The sequence below is a fragment of the Labeo rohita genome, chromosome 21 (assembly GCF_022985175.1).
Source record: "Labeo rohita strain BAU-BD-2019 chromosome 21, IGBB_LRoh.1.0, whole genome shotgun sequence".
Lineage (NCBI taxonomy): Eukaryota > Metazoa > Chordata > Actinopteri > Cypriniformes > Cyprinidae > Labeo > Labeo rohita.
Window position 1 is genome coordinate 26,450,373 of NC_066889.1, and position 17,826 is coordinate 26,468,198.

Sequence of the window (17,826 nt, forward strand, 5' to 3'; positions counted from 1 at the left end):
ACCATATCAGACTCATCATAATATCACAGATATCATCTTTTCGACAGACTGAAAACAGATATACAGACATACCAGAGGACCAGGACGGCCTGTCAAACCCATGGGTCCGGTTGGACCCCTCATCGCCAGCTATATGGTAATGACACAGAGCGATTAGTTTGCATAGAGATGCATATGTGTGTGAGATATAGTGTGTATTAGTGCAAGTGTGTGTTTTTACCCTGGCCTGCTGCATGATGGCTTGCATCTGAGCCTCTTGGGCAGAAACTGCAGGACCTTTGTGTCCGCTGTCCCCTCCTGTGCTCATGCGGAACTACAGAGACAGAAACCATCAACATTCAGACTAAAAGAAACAGGTTAGACATGAGAGCAAGAGTGAAAAATATTCCACCTGTTTTACAATGTTCTATATATGTTCAAAATTAAATTCAGTTAAATTAAATTAAATTAAATTAAATGCACTTGAAAATAAAAATGTAAAATAAATACATACATTTATTTTATCTTAACATTAACTTCATTATTTACTTTGGTTAATAAGTTGCATGCTACATGCACACTCAATGAGTCGCATCCATTGCAAAAAAAAAAAAAAAATACAGCTAATTGGCATAAAATACAATTTAAAAATAAATAAAAAAACCAATAAATAAAATTCTCTGAAAAATGTTCTTTATATGTTCAAATAAAATAAATTAAAATAGACCTAGTGTAGTTCTCCTTGTTGAAAATGTTAATTTTTATGTTTAAATGAAATAAAACCAAATAGTCAAATAAATTAAAATAATTCTAAAGTGTTCCACTTATTTTAAAATATTTATTATGTTCAAAAAAATTATAAAATAATAAAATAAATAATGCATTTAAAATAAAATTGTTCTAAAGTGTTCCATCTGTTCAAAAGAAAATTATGTTAAATAAAAAATGCATTTAAAAATAAAATAGTTCCAAAGTGTTTAATCTTTTAATACTATATGTATTAAAAACAAAACTTTTGAACACTGCAGCAGTTTACAGTAAGTACTGCAAAATAAATAAATAAATAAATAAAATTACATGAATATATGTTTTTGAATATAAAATAATATAAAATAGATCAAAGTGTTTCACCAAGTTGAAAACATTCAGTATATTTTCTAATAAAATAAAATAACTTTAAAAGTTCTAAAAGTCTTAAATTTTAAAATATTCATTATGTTAAAATAAAATAAAAGTAAAATTAAATAATGAATTTAAAATAAATTAGTTCTAAATTATTTCATCTTTTGTAAAAGGGAATTATGTGTAAAATAAAATAAAACACTGAACACTGAAAACTGCTGCAGTGTACAGTAATATTGCCTAAATAAAATAAAATAAAATAAAATTAGTGTGGTAGTATGTAATTCCAAATGTACCCTATAGCTCAAATCAGACTAGCATACTACTCTTACTATTTCTTCCATATAAAGAAAAGGCAGAAATAGTATGACTACTATGGTAGTATGCAGTTACGTGTTTCTGGCCTTGGTCTCTGTGCATGAGTCAAATTAATCAGCACTGCCATCTGGTGGCTGAACTCAATCACTACACTTCCAACAGTATGTCCACTAGTCCAAAGTGAACCTTTGCTTCGTGACTCTGTATTGATTTTCATTATTTTCTTTTGGGGGAGGGGGTTGGGTTGAGAGGTAGTGTTTAGGGTGGGTTTAATTACAATCACATGTTGACTATAAACACATATACAACACGGACAACATCATTTTTAATGTGGTGTTCAGAACATCTGGATTTGCCATGGAAGCATTCCAGAGCTGAAAGACATTGTGAAGTCGATACACGTTCCGGAATAAAAAAAATGTATTGGAGTAACAGCTGGGAAAGAGGAAATTTGGAAAAGCAGAGAGTATGTGGAATTTGTGAAATGTCTCACTGCATTAATCAGCGAATGATTAATGGGGAATCACAGCAGCAAAGGGAGCATTATGTTTCTGATATCTCTCTGACATAATTATCACTGTTAAACCATTCTCTGGAATTACAACAAGCCAGCGCAAGAACTAAAGGCTCTTAACATTCATTATGAGATAGATCTCTTGTCTACAGGCTAAAACTGATCTCAGTACAGTGAAACTGGGCTTTAATTTTAAAAAAGACTAAAAGTCTAAAAGACATGCAAACCTGTATGAATCAGTTGTTTATGTGTTATTTTAAGGTGTGGTTTTGTAAGTGTGTATCTGGTGATTGGGCTCAGATTTACATACAGGCAACATCAGGACAGTCCCTGGAGGTCCTGGAAGACCGTCAGCTCCAGGAAGACCAGGGCGACCAGGAGGACCCTGTCAAAAGAGCAAAGGAACATGGGAAATGCATTAAACAGCATTGTGCTCTTTAATATGACATCTTTCAGGCAGTGTAATCAGGCTCAAATCAGGCTTAAAATTAAATTTTATAGAGTATAGTAAATCATATGTTCAAGTCATATTTCACCCAGCAAAAAAAAAAAAAAAACCTAAGCTGTTTATAATATAAAAAATAATATAAATATATATACATATATATATATATATATATATATATATATATAAACAAAATAATATTTATTTCATATACATACATACTTTTTTATACATAATATATACAAAAAATTAAGTTTTTGCATAAAGAAACTTATATAACATTGATTTTTTTCACATTGTGAAATTGTTTTTATACATTTAAAATATTTTAAATACTAATTAATTTAAAAATGTATACATATTTATATAACATTTTAATTTAAAATTAAATATTAATGTAATATATTTAATATATAACATTTTAATTTAAAATTACATTTTTTAATTTTACATTTTTCAAAAAAAAAAAAATATATATATATATATATATATATATATATAAAATAAAGAAAGACATTTTTTGACATTGTGACATTATTTTTATGACAATGAAACATTTTCACAATCATTTTAATTTTTAAAAATTGAAAAAGATACACTTACATAAGATGCACTGATTTTTTAAATACATTTTACAATTAATTTATTTTATTTATTTTAATTGTTAAAATTAATTAAATAATTAAATAAATAAGAAATAATAATTCATTAATACAATTCTCTGAACACAATCATTAATTTTATCAATCTAAAATTTTAATTTGTAAAATTCATTATCATAAAAAGTCACAATATCAAAAAAATACGTCTTATATAAGTTTCTTTTTGCAAAAACAAAAATAAGCATGTGCAGTACATGAAATAAATAATATTTTTATTTCATATACAAATATTTTTTGTTTTTGCATAAAGACACTTAAAAATAAATACAATTCTCAAATAAATAAATACAATTCTCTGAACACTTCATTATTATTATTATAATTTATATAATGTAATTTAATAATGTGAATTATTTAGTTATTTATTTTTTATTTTTTTATTAAATATATGACCGGGCCTTTCTTTTACTTTCTTGACATTCACCCTGAGATTTTGCAGAACACTATTTTGTGCTGTTGAACATGTTCAACATCTTGTTTTTGTTGTCATGGTTACTTACCCTCTCACCGGGCTCTCCAGCGCTACCTGGGGGTCCCGTTGAACCTGGAGGACCTGGGAGACCCTAAAACAACACAACGGTACTGTGAGAAACACATATAAAGCCATCACAAACATGCAAGAACACATGGGTGTTGGTCCGGTGAGGTAAGACTCTAGATCACTGCTGGACTCATTCCATTGCTCTATTTCTCAAACTCATGTTGTTCAAGTCCCCAAAGAGCCATAAGTTCCATCCATGCTCCAGCTGAGAGAAAAGTTGCTTTATAAATAAGTAGGTCAAGAATGAAAATTAAGAAACGAAACAGACATACAGCTGTTTAGCATTGTCAGCAATAGTCACAGGGCCTAGAAATTAGATCAGCTTTCCTAGTAACTCAGCTCAGGTTTCCAGCAAATAGGGATGTGCATTACTGTTTTTTATGATGCAATGTATAGCAAGGTCGTGCTTTGGGAAGTACAATTCATTTTAGTGAACCAGTTGGTTGGAAGGTTTGTTTTAGCGAATCAGTTGACTCAGAGGATTCAAATCAACTAGTTAGTTTGGAAGGTTCATTTTCGCAAATCATTTGACTGAGAGAATTCAGTTCAAGTAATTGGTTCGGATAGTTCATTTTAGCGAATTAGTTGACTCAAAGATTTCCCAAAAGCAACTATGGTTGCATGGTTAGCTAACGATGCTTTTGGGAAACGCACCACTGATTGGTTTGGAAGGTTCTTTTCAGTGAATTGGTTCACTCAATGAATTAAATTCAGCTGTTTGGTTTTGTTTTAGTGAATCAATTGACTGAGAGAATTCGTTTTAGTGAATTAGTTGACTGAGAGGATTCAACTCAACTAGTTGGTTTGGAAGGTTCGTTTTTCAGTTGACTGACTGAGAGGATTCAGTTCAACTGGTTGTTTGGAACGTTCATTTTAGCGAATCATTCGACTCAGAGGATTCAATTCAACTAATTGGTTTGGAAGGTTCATTTTAGCAAATCAGTTGAATCAAAAGATTTGATTCAATTGGTTGGTTTGGAAGGCTGTTTTAGCGAATCATTTGACTGAGAGCATTCAACTCAACTAGTCAGTTTGGAAGGTTCATTTTAGCGAATTAGTTGACTGAGAGGATTCAGTTCAAATGGTTGTTTGGAACGTTCATGTTAGCGAATCATTTGACTCAGATGATTCAATTCAACTGATTGGTTTGGAAGGTTCATTTTAGCAAATCAGATGAATCAAAAGATTTGATTCAGTTGGTTGGTTTGGAAGGTTGTTTTAGCAAATCAGTTGACTGAGAGGATTCAACTCAACTAGTTGGTTTGGAAGGTTCATTTCAGCAAATTAGTTGACTGAGACAATTCAGTGCAACTGTTTGGTTTGCAAGGTTCGTTTTAGCAAATCACTTTACTCAGAGGATTCAGCTAAACTGGGGTATGTTTCCCAAAAGCAGTTTCTCACATTACAAATAATGTTCAATGGAACTTATATAAGCCATAGTTAGCTTATGAGGCTTTTGGGAAATGTTCACCTGGTTGGTTTAGAAGGCTCATTTTAGCGAATCAGTTGACTCAGAGGATTCAGTTCAACTGGTTGATCAGGAAGGTTCATTTTAAGAAATCATTTGACTCAGAGGATTCAGTTCAACTGGTTGGTTTAGAAGATTTGTTTCAGTGAATCATTTGACTCAGAGAATTCAGTTCAACTGATTGGTTTAGAAGGTTCGTATTAGCAAATCAGTTGACTGAGAGGATTCAAATCATCTGACTGATTTGGAAGGTTGGTTTTAACGAATCAGTTGACTCACAGGATGTAATTCAACTGGTTGGTTTGGAAGGTTCGTTTTAGCAAATCATTTGACTCAGAGGATTCAATTCAATCGACTGGTTTGGAAGGTTTGCTTTAGCGAATCATTTGACTCAGAGGATTCAACTCAACAGCAGTGTGTTTCTCAAAAGCAACTATGGACATAAGGTAGAACTTACGACCATAGCTTTTGGGAAACACACCCCTGCTTGGTTTGAAAGGTTCATTTTAGTGAATCAGAGGATTCAATTCAACTGGTTGGTTTTGAAAGGAAAGTAGACTTACTGTGGGACCCTCTGGACCAGGTGGGCCTTCGACCAGCATTCCCTACAAGAACAGAAAAAAACACAAACGCATTAGAATAACAGCAAGTAACAACCTGCAGCATCAATATAAGGTCTGAAGTGTAAAAGCACCACAGCTTTGGTCAAAATCATTTACATTTCTGTGGACTGAATGTGTGTATGTGAGATGTGCGCTTGGCCACGGGTCTCTGTAACGATCATACCAAACAGCAGCATCAGGAAGTCTGTTAAAGCACTGGTGCCTGTTTCTCATGGCTCTGAGTGTTTATGAAGCCTGTGAGATGATCTTCAGACTACAGCACATCTGACTGAACATTCCAGAATAGGTGCAGTTCCACTTTTAAAACTAACGCCATGCCATCTTCTGTGGTTATTTTAATGAGGAAAACAGGTTAAAATGTAGCATAATGTGAAGCTTATTTTGAATTAGCATTTGTTTTTATATTTTTAGCATTTAATTTAATTTTAGTTAAGGTTTTAGTAACTATTATTATTATGTGGTTTTGTTTATTTTATTCATTTTGTTTTTTAAGAAAATATTTCTATATAGCTTTAATTTATTTTATTTCTGTTTTAGTTTTAGTCATTTTAGTGCTTTAACTTTTATTTATTTCTAATTCTCTGAAGTATTTAAAATTGACATTTTTCATCTAACATCTAATATTTTTATTTTATTTTATTTCAGCCTTATTGCAATTACCAAAACAATTTTCAGTAGTTTTAGTTAACAGTAACTGTTTATTTTATTAGTTGCATTTAGGTGTAAAGTAATTAATTACCACTCATCAATATTGTTAATAAATAATCAATAATATTGTTTTGTGCCAGAAAAACACCTTTTAAAAAAATAAAATAAAATAAAATACATACATTACTTGGTATCTATAAGAGACTAGCAACTGCTAAAAACAATTATAATAAAAATAAATAAATAAAAATGTAAAAAATAAAAAATAATTGTTTTTTTTTAAGTTTATTTAGAAGTAGATTTTATTTTTTAATTTTTTAATTTTTTATTTTAATTTAGGTTTTAGAAATTTTTGCATTTTTTTTAATATTTCTATATAGCTTTTTTAATCCATTTATCTATATTTTTATTATTTTATTATTCATTATTTATATTTATTTCAGTTTTAGTTTTAGTCATTGTAGTATTTCAGCTTAATTTTTATTTATTTCAAGTAGTTGCCAAGGCAACATTCCGATTTTTTATTTATTTATTTTTTAAAATGTAAAGCTTTTTCATCTAATATTTATATTTTACAGTACATTCTTCATAAGAATCAACCGAAAGTCCTAGAGGATTTAAAACCATCACAGACCATTAAATCACGCCTCAAAATATTGGACTATGAAATAAAGGAGGAGCCTGAGTGACAAAACTGTTGTAAAATGGGCAATAAGTGGTTGCTTTATACCCATAAACAGCATATAGTTATACTAATGAACTATATTAACTTGTGAAAGATTTGTTAAAAGAAATGTTGTTAGTTACTTTAGATAAAAGCATCTGTTAAAAAGAATAAATGTATTTACTAAACATTGTGTTTATAAAAAATTGGTGTATAATATTGTTGCCAGTGCTTTAGACATTGCATATTGTTCAAACATGCACAAGATTTCCATCATGGTACACATGTCTGGAAAAATCCTATTAAAACGGATCAGCCGTAACCAAATAAACTGCGATCAGTAAGCTATTTTGCCTGGAAATCATCAGTCATGATCAATTACTGATCAAAATGTGCTCGCAAGAGTTGCGTCATAGCCACAACAGTGCAATTATCTCAAAAAGCCTGTGAAGACTGAATTGCAGTCACTGAGGGGTCCAAAGCCCAAAGCGCATTATCATTACATGTTCAGAGCTCAGCCTCACTTATGATCCAGAGAACTATTTGATAAAAAAGGACAAATGGCATTTGTTCGTCGTAACATCTTGGTCTAATCTGGTGCTTTTTAAAGACGCTGTGGGTCTTAGCGCTGTCCCGAAGGCATCGTCCGAGTTTGCTGTCGTGGCAGTGGGCATGTTCGCTTTGTTTTGGTGCGTTCCTCACATGCCAAAAAACACAGAGTGGACACAGTGTTTGTGTGTGTGAGCCCAAAAGAGAGAGAATGTGGGCGCTTGCAGAAAGAAGCGTGTGATTTGAGCATTTTTCTATCTGCAAACCACATGGTCATCCTTCATTAAAACCAGCTGTCTTGATCTCTATGTTTTTCCTTTCCTTGACTTTGATCTTCTAATTAATCTGCTCTTGCATCCCTGTAACAGTAAACTGGAAAAACTGACACAACCGTGTCATTTATTCAAAGTGTATTTTTATATTGGTCTAATTGAAAAATCATGGTTTCTAGTTTTTTGGGGTTTTTTTTTTCTTCAACACTGTGTTTATAAAAAATTGGTGTATAATATTGTTACCAGTGCTTTAGACATTGCATATTGTTCAAACATGCACAAGATTTCCATCATGGTACACATGGCCTTGGCAATTTTAATTTTTTATTTTTTTTTGCCTTGGCAATGGTATGCATTTTTGTAATGTAGCACTATTTATAGTTTACTAAATATGAAATACTTTTAATTAATATGAAATTGAATATTTTTAGTTATCATTTTTTTCAGTGTACAGACTTCTAAATAGTCCATAATATGCTATGAAATGGCCTGATATGGCTGTGTAAGTAAGACCTAGTCTCTTTCTCCATCCTGATGTTCACTGATAATCAACCCAGATGTCATTCTCTCCCACTGAGACTGCAATGACATCTGTTTGAAGCCTCACAGCTGTTAGACATCAAGAGCCACGTGAGCAGTGGAGACTGTATGCGAGGACAGACAATCATTCCCATAATGCAAATATAACTGGATGGTGAAACACATCTGCGAATCTGAGACACTGTGGAGTCTGAAACAGGAGTGACTTGTTTCTTTAGATAGAAGTAAAAAGTAAATCCGGTGTAAATCCAAATTAATCCGGGACAGACGACTGATCCAGGTGTCTTTTAAGACAAGCTGCCTGAACATGTGCATGAATGCAAAAATTGGACAGATGTGAAAGTGTGCGGAAGATGCAAGACCACACTTGGTAACCTTCCTTGGGTTTATGTCAATAAAGGTTTGTCAGTATGCCAAACCACCTCTGGAAAAAATCTAAAATGCCTTTAACTTTTTTATTGCTGTTCATCCTGTGCTCTTTATATTTATACATACACTCTTAAAAATAAAGGTGCTTTAAAAGATGCCATAGAAGAACGTCAAAGAGTTCTTTAAAGAACCATCTCTTTCTTACCTTTTTATAATCTGAAGAACCTTCTTTCGTGGAACAAAAAGATTCTTCAGATGTTAAAGGTTCTTTATGGAACCATTTATACAAAAAACTTTCTTCTATGGCATTGTGAAGCACCTTTATTTTTAAAGGAACACTCCACTTTTTTTGAAAATAGGCTCATTGTCCAACTCCCCTAGAGCTGAACAGTTGAGTTTTACCATTTTCGAATCCATTCAGCCGTTCTCCGGGTCTGGCGGTAGCACTTTTAGCATAGCTTAGCATACATCATTGAATCTGATTAGACCGATAGCATCTCACTCAAAAATGACCATATATAATGACGATATTTTTCCTATTTAAAACTTGACTCTTCTGTAGTTAGATCGTGGACTAAGACTGACGGAAAATGAAAAGTTGCAATTTTCTAAGATGATATGGCTAGGAACTATACTTTCATTCTGGCATAATAATCAAGGAACTTTGCTGTCGTACAATGGGTGCAGCAGGCGCAATTATATTACGCAGCGCCTGAAAGTGACCGGCACTAAGTTTGTGTAGATGCAGAGTTGCAGCTGGCAGAGTTGATGCCTGCACCCATGGTACGGCAGCAAAGTTCTAAGTTCAAAAAGTTCTAAAGATTATTACACCGATACGAGAGTATAGTTCCTAGCCATATCAGCCACGCAACTTTTCATTTTTCGTCCGTCTTTGTACACAATGTAACTACAGAAGAGTCAAGTTTTAAATAGGGAAAAATTAGCTAAAAAGATGCTAACGGTCTAATAGGATTCAATGATCTATGCTAAGCTACGCTAAAAGTGCAGACCCGGAGATCGGCTGAATGGATTCGAAAACGGTAAAACTCAACTGTTCAACTCTAGGGGAGTTGGAAAATGAGCCTATTTTCAAAAAAAGTGGAGTGTTCCTTTAAGAGTATATATTTTAGAGAGAAAACCATAAGAGTGTGTACTAAACAGGAGAATAAATATACGACAGTTCAAAATGTTGAGGTCAGGAAGATTTTTTTAAAGCGAATAAATTAAATTGATCAGAAGTGAGAGCAAAAACATTTAGAATGTTCTAAAAGTTTTAAAAGTTTTAATGTTCTAATGATGTTCTAAAATTTCTGCTCCTTTGAAATTACTATACATCAAAGAATTCCGAAAAAAAATATTATGGTTTCCACAAAAATAAAAGTTTTCAACATTGATAATAAAAAAATATGCAAATCAGTATGTTAGAACGATTTCTGAAGAATCATGTGACACTGAAGACTGGAGTAATGATGCTGAAAATTCAGCTTTGATCACAGGAATGAATTACATTTTAAAAAATATTCAAATAGAAAAAGTTATTTTAAATTGAAATATTATTTCATATTATTACTGTATTTTCTGTATCAAATTAATGCAGTCTTGATGAGCAGAAAAGAGGTCTTTTAAAAAAATCATACTGACCCCAAAAATTTGAACAGTAATATTTATGTATCATACAGTGAGTGACACTTACAGGTTCAATGATGGCAGGTTCTCCTTTCTGGCCTTTCTCTCCTCTCAGTCCATCCACCTTTGGAAATACAAACTCAATTCAATTAAATCCAGATCAGAGTATATCGGTGTAAACACAATGTGAATTATAATAGTTGCAGGTAATAAATAAAACAAACAATTCTGACAACTTATGGTAGTTCAGCCAAAAATAACCTATAGTTCATGTTTTTGAAAACTGGTGTCACTTCAGTAAATCACAATGTGAGGAATTATACTGAAAATAGCGGGAAGTACATCCTTTGAGTTAAATGGGAAGAAAAATTACATACATGTTTCGAACAACATGAATTATTTCCATAAGTTTGCACAGAGGTGGGCGAAGCTAGAAATCACCTGTCCGTAGATCTCGTCGGTCTCGGCAGGCAGCTCTTTCTCGCCATCGGGGTACATGTCATCATAATTATATATCTTCTCCAGTTCTGCGTCGGTGTAATCCGTGATGGACTCCTCCTTGAAGTTGTCGATATCGAGGGAATCTGCCTCTCCACCGATTCCTCCCTGTCCTCCCGTGGCAACAGACCCCGCCCCCACGCTGGCCCCAGCACTGGCGGATCCGCCCCCAACTGAGCCACTCGAAGAAACGGACCCGCCTCCAACAGAAACAGAACCGCCCCCAACAGATACAGATCCGCCTCCAACAGAAACAGATCCGCCCCCTACGGACACTGAAGTGCTGGTGCTGCTGCTGCCTCCTTCCACGGTGTAATCTCCCTCTCCATATCCTTCTCCATATCCCTCTCCATAGGTCAGATCAAAACCCTCGCCGTAGTGGTTTTCATCATAACCACCGTCAACCTACACATCAGACATACACAAGGATTTAGATATCGTAAGCATTCATAACTCTGTGCAGTGCGTGTACATCAATCCATTGATTTTCAAAACTGAAAACTGTTTGAATCAAAACAAAAAAACTGTTTGAAAAACAAAGAAAAGTTAGCCTACTTTTGGGATAATTAATATTTTTTGAATTGAGACATTTTTTTTAATTATTATTATTTTTGTATAATAATAATAAGCAAAACTTGCAAAACATATTAAAGACATTTTAAACACATTAAAAAGTCATTAAAAAATAAAATTAAATTAAATTAAATTAAAAAGTCCTAACTACACTCACCGAGGTAGAGGTAGAGCTAGAGCTAGCGCTGGAGCCAGAGCCGGTACTAACACCAGAACTGGAGCTGGAGCTGGAGCTAGTAATGATTCTGGTGCTGGAGCCGGAGCCGGTGCCGGAGCCAGAGCTGGAGGTTCCATTGTGAATGACTGTGACGGTTGAGTGTACTCTTCCACTTCCTCCTCCTCCTCCTGATGATGATGATGACGACGATGATGATGTGATGATCCGCCTGTCCAGGCCTCCTCCCAGTCCCAAATCCATCTCACCGCCCAGTCCGATATCCACTTCTCCGCCAGTACCTGTGCTAGTGATGGTGATGGTCCGGGAGCCATCAGGCTTTGAGGTCGACTCCTCATAGTACGATTCGTATCTGGTCTCGTATCCATCGTAGCCGTCGTACGGGTCCTCGCCAGTAGCCGTGGTTGAGCTGGAGGATGAAGAGGATGAAGAGGAGGATGACGAAGAGCTACTTGATGAACTGCTGGAGCTTCCTGTTCCACCAGTGACAATCGACGTAACCACACGACCGCTATCCGGAACAGACACCTTTTAAACACAGGAAATAGATACTTTTTTAGGATAGATAGTCGAAAATGAATGATTAGATGAATGCATTGATTTTTTTTTAAATAAAATATAAAACTTAAAAAATGAAAATTAGAAATATGTTTAAGTTAAAATATTAACATTTGTAAAAAAAAATGTATATATATATATATAATAATCACTTTAAAACTATATTAAAATAAATTTAATTTAAACAGAAATATTTAAAATGACAAAAGCACCAGATAAAATAATTAAAACTTATAAAAAATATTAAATTGTAAATTGAAGATATAAAAATAAAAGCTAAATAAAATAAATACTACAACAATACATAAAAAGCACTAAAATAAGACTGACCGTTAGGTCTTCAGTTTCGGTTCCAGTCGTTTCATCGGTTGTCGTTTCATCGGTTGTCTTTTCCGAGTCCATTTCCTCATAGTAGGGATATTCATAATAGTAGTTGTCTTCATCTGTGTTCTAAAGACAAATGTTAAATATTGAGTGTTATTAAATGTTAAAATACTGTATTTTAGTTTAGTATTGCATTCACCAGCGCTCCAGAAAAAAGCTAGGGTACATAAAAATGAGTTACTAATAAGAAATGCATGTGTTAGCATGCATTTATTCATTTTAAGCTTTCTTTGTTCTTTTTGCAAGTGCATGTGGGTAGCTGACAATAATCCATGTAGTCTCATGGAATGAGATCATACAAGTTGCATGCATAATAATTACGCAAAATGCCGTTGAAACTCGTTTCAGATGTAATACAGCACATCCCGCCACATGCCAACCAAAAAGATATAAAGCTGCACATGGATCCATTTTGAGAATATGAGCAATGCATAAAAAACAAATGATTTCTGAGCCTCAGGACACGAACATGAGTTGAGCAGAGTCTCACAAGAGTCTCTCAAGCATAGACATCTTGTAATTATGGTAATTATGACAGTGAATGCTGCATATGTTAACATAATTTATTTTCCATAACAACCTTAACAAAAGAAAAAAGAAAGAAGCACAACCAAAATATTTACTGACACTTTAAAGGACAAATTATATGTAGGAAATTTAATTTTTATTTAATTAATTTATTTTACTTTATTGTTTGTTCATTCAGACAGGATTTCATATTCTAATTAAGCAATTCAAGCAGCAGTCTTGATTTAATAGATTGAAATTCCCTGAGAAGAAAGAGCAAAGGAAAGGAGGGATTCCCTCCGACTGAGTCCAGCGGAAATCCATGTTCTCTCTTATCTAGCGAGAAAGAGAAGAACGCGAGGAATTCCATCCGCTCGCCGACCTCTCGCTCGGATTTACCGTTCTGCCTCTCTCTCCCTAATTCCCACACATTAGCAATGGATAACTCATCACGTTTTCATCTGTAAAGAGGATTCGCTGATATTTAAACAACGGACTCTGCTTTTGAACGGCTGGTCAAAGGTGCAGTGGGTTTTCTTTCAAATTGCCCTCTACTAATACACCACTGTCAGATTTACAGCTCCTGACACACATAAAACTGAAAAAGGTGAACGTGAGGTCAAAAGAGGGTCATTTATGTGCCAACATGCTGACATCAAAGCCCTAAAAGATGTAAAAGTCCATGCACGGCTGAAAACGCACCACATGCTGCAGTCACGTGTATATAATTTCGTTTTACAGGCATAGCTCAGAGATAAGTTTACCATATGTTGGCCACAACAGCTTTCCAGTAGAAAGCTTCTTACTTTTATCAAGATTACTGACAGCTGTGTTTTAATTTTCGATTCTTGTTTATTTTTTGTTCATTTATGTTCCTGAATATGCAATGGTAGAGCATGACGCTAGCAAAGGCAAGGTCATGGGTTTGATTCTCAGGGTACATGCATATATGTGGGATTACAGTTGGAAAAGCTTTTTTTTCCCAAATGCAGTCAAATACACATTTAGTTGAATGCAACTGAATAGACATTTGTTAACCCAGCATGAATTTACTGGAATTAAATATAGCAATATATAACTGTTTGATTTAAGGCAAAACAGTACAGGTGAACAGGGTAAAAAATATAATTCATACACATCACCATACTGCCCCAGTTGATTGATTATATTAAGAACTGCAAATGCATTACATGTTACATATTACATGTTTTCTGAAATGTCATTTAAATACTGTATGCATGAAGCATAGTCTTATTATATATTGCAATACATGTATGCACTAATTAAATCCAATTTTTGGATATCTACATTATTTTGGATATCTATTTTTGTCACTACGTTAGTCAGAAAATACTGCCAACAGGCAGAAATTGTCACCATTTTCATAATGTTTATCAGATAAAAAAATGTATAAAACATGCAAATGATATATGAGCAAACCCTTCAGTAAAAACATTCACAATATGGATAGGAATAAAACTGTAAATTTTGGTGCATCTAAGTGCTGCTGATGTGGACAAAAAACTCACTGCCTTTAAATATATGGATTTTTACCATGTTTTTAAGAATAAAATGTTGTATAAAACTATGCAAATGACATATGAACAAACCCTTCAGTAAAAACCTTCACAATATGGATAGGAATAAAACTGTAAATTTTGGTGCATCTAAGTGCTGCTGATGTGGAGAAAAAACTTTTTAAGTATTTTTAAATTTTGAGGAAAACGTCCTTTAAAGATATGTATATGTATATATATGTACGTAAATGAAATCGAAAGACGCAAATATATAATGCATGATAAAATAAACACTGAAAAGTGTATTTTGGATTCTTGGTTTTCTTTCCACTAGTCTCCAAACTCCAGCACTATTGCCAATGTTTCAGAGTTTAATTTGTCACATAAATATGAAGCATGATTTTTCATCTCTCGTTTGGATTAAATTCAGCATATCTCCACTTTTTGGTGTTCTCACCATTCGCTTTGCCCCACAGTCAATCTCTCAATTCCCTCTAGCCTGCCTTTCGCTCAGCTCCCATAGAGAATCAATTGAAAACGGTTGGTCATCTCAGCGTTTTTCAGCTTCAACTATTTTCTCATCTGTTTCACATGCTAAATCTCTCAGTCTTTCATTTAATGCCTTCTCTTCCTCTCTCCGTAACGCTTAGAGGATATTGGCATCTGAGTGAACACAGATGGACGGAGACTAAATATGAACACTCCATTGACCCCATGAAATAAAAAAATACCTTAGTGGTTTTTAGTCCAGATCTATAAGCGTTGAGCTCACCTACATGTTAGTATACTTATAAATATTTACAAAATACACATTTTAAATGTATACTAGAAAAATGCAACATTTTGTTTTGTGACAAAATTGTGTCTTTCCATTTTTTTTACAGTAAATACACATTTGTTAACCCAGCCTGAATTAACTGAAATTAAATATAGTAATATGCAACTGTAATATACAATCAAATACTTTAGAAAAGCACTATTGGCAAATGTAATTTTTTTGCAAATTTTTGTATTTGTGCAGAAAGACTTAAATGTAACATTTTATTACGCAACAAAATAATGTGTTTTCTTTACATTTTTTACATTATTAATACAATATGTCAGCAATACTGATTCCAAATGCTCTACAGGCTGAGACCTGTTTCAGTGCTCTCATCTCCTCCCTCTATCACTCTCTCTCTTTCGTTTCTCTGACTGATGAGGTCATACGTTCGGTTGGAAAAATAAATTCTAAACAGACTGCCTGCAGCTGGGGTCTTTTCCGATGAGATGGAAAGAGCCATAAAGAATTAATACGCTTGAAACACACACACACACACACACACACACAGGTGTGGGCAGGTATTATTACTTCATTTTAATTTGTTTCTCACTCCAAAAACAGAATGAGAGTTGAATAAATGTATAAATAGTCAAACAGTGAGCGCTTTGTGCTGACAGATATGCCAACTGTGACACCAAAACCAGATTTCTACATTTGCGGAAGAAAATGTGAACAGCACTTGCACTAATAATAAATCATTTACCATTTACCATTTTTATGAAACCTGCCATGGCTAGGGTTTATTGTTAAACGCTTGGCTGATTGTTTTATTTTTGATTTAAGGTTTTAAAGTGCTTCAGGTTTCCAAACACTCATTAAGATGTTCTTGACTTCAACAGAGGTGATTCTGCAAAGGCAAAAAGGTTGTTACTTGATCTACAAGGATCTCATTTCTGTTGTCTGTTTTGGTTCGGTTTTGTTCAGAAGATTCTGGCACATCCTTAACGCTCTTCCACCTCTAAAGGAAATGAATCTTGGAGGAAGTACAGTATATGAACTTACATATTCATCAGTGTTTGGGTCTTGGTTCTGGGGCTGTTCGGGCGCAGGAACCTCACAGTCGGGGCTGTAGTGCTCACAGTAGTCAAATGCAGCACGATGGTCCGATACAATCATCAGCTGCTGGATGTCACCCTGAAAACAAAGAAATCAGCTGTTAGAACTTCTGAAAATAGCACAAAACATCTTTGTACTTGATATAGGCCATGTAAGAGACAAATAAGGTAGTGGACCAGCATTTCTACTCCCTAGAGGACACAGTGAGGATGAATGCCATATTTAATTTAATGCAAATGAGAATGAGGTTGTGTAGAATGAAAGTACAGTCCATCTAATGCACCGTAAATAAACAGTTTCATAAGAAATGTGATTTACTTTTACTCTGAGCAAATGTTAAAATACAATTATGTCGCCAAATGATGATTTCAAGTGAATACCTAAAAAATCGGAGAAAAACGGAATACAATTCTTGCAAAACACATGCTTCTAAAGATGTTTTAATGCAGCGCAGAATTATCAGGAATGAGGTTCAGTAATTACTCATTCTCATTTTATATAGCGGTTGGGTAAATGAGTAACATTACTTCAGTAACTGCTCAGACTGAATCGTAAGTGTTTGGAAGAATGCAGACGTCCAAGAACTGTTAACAGAAAAACAGAATAAGAACTGTTCTTGGTTGCCAGTCCTACAAATGAATTGTATACGAATGCATGAAGAAACATCTACAGTGATCACACAAACAGTACGCGCTGAGCTTTCATGTGTAGCAGGAAGTCAAAACAGCATTATGTTAAATTCATCCAAAATGCAAAACACACATAAAAACAGCAGAGAAATGGCTGGGCTTTCGGCAAAACAGCTGTATCCTTTCATTCAATAACCATGGTTTTTGGAAAAATAATGAATACAGTATGGAAAAGGGATGAAACACCTGTTGCAATAGAACAGGAAACACACAAACACACACACACACAGTGAAAATGGGTCACAGTCTGGGAGGAGAGAGTTGAGTCAGAACCGGAGCGGACGCCAAAACTGTCCAATTGAATTAGGGCACAATGACCAGCACCTGTACACTTACACACACACAGACACACTACGAGACAGAAAAATTCCCTAACCATCTGAAAAGGTAATTTCGTGTTTTACTGACTTCACAATATGCTCTCACTGCAAAACAATAATCCACTTGTCCATAATAACTATAATTTGAGAGCATTTCTCTCTCATTCCCACATGCACACAAACACACAATCATTTTAGTCATGACCAGTGCAATCTGGTTCATGAACAAATGACTCTTTTGAATCAGTCAGAAAACACAAACTGACAAAATGACAACTTATAGTAGTTCTGTGCAACGATTAATTGCATCCAAAATAAAAGTTTTTGTTTACATAATATATGTGTGTGTGCTGTGTACATTTATTATGTATATATAAATACACACA

At 34.0% G+C, this 17,826-nt stretch overlaps 1 protein-coding gene across 2 annotated transcripts in view; it reads right to left on the reverse strand.

Moving 5' to 3' along the window:
- Nucleotides 1-17,826, reverse strand: part of col5a1 (procollagen, type V, alpha 1) — a 108,106-nt gene that overhangs the window by 45,960 nt on the left and 44,320 nt on the right. For both annotated transcript variants that reach the window (XM_051092445.1, XM_051092444.1), the window contains exons 5-14: nucleotides 16,378-16,509; nucleotides 12,475-12,594; nucleotides 11,569-12,114; nucleotides 10,782-11,243; nucleotides 10,408-10,464; nucleotides 5,613-5,654; nucleotides 3,541-3,603; nucleotides 2,244-2,318; nucleotides 221-313; nucleotides 73-129 (exon numbers count right to left, since the gene is read on the reverse strand). In XM_051092445.1, the coding sequence (XP_050948402.1) occupies nucleotides 73-129; nucleotides 221-313; nucleotides 2,244-2,318; nucleotides 3,541-3,603; nucleotides 5,613-5,654; nucleotides 10,408-10,464; nucleotides 10,782-11,243; nucleotides 11,569-12,114; nucleotides 12,475-12,594; nucleotides 16,378-16,509 (1,647 nt within the window). The remainder of the gene's footprint in view (nucleotides 1-72; nucleotides 130-220; nucleotides 314-2,243; nucleotides 2,319-3,540; nucleotides 3,604-5,612; nucleotides 5,655-10,407; nucleotides 10,465-10,781; nucleotides 11,244-11,568; nucleotides 12,115-12,474; nucleotides 12,595-16,377; nucleotides 16,510-17,826) is intronic.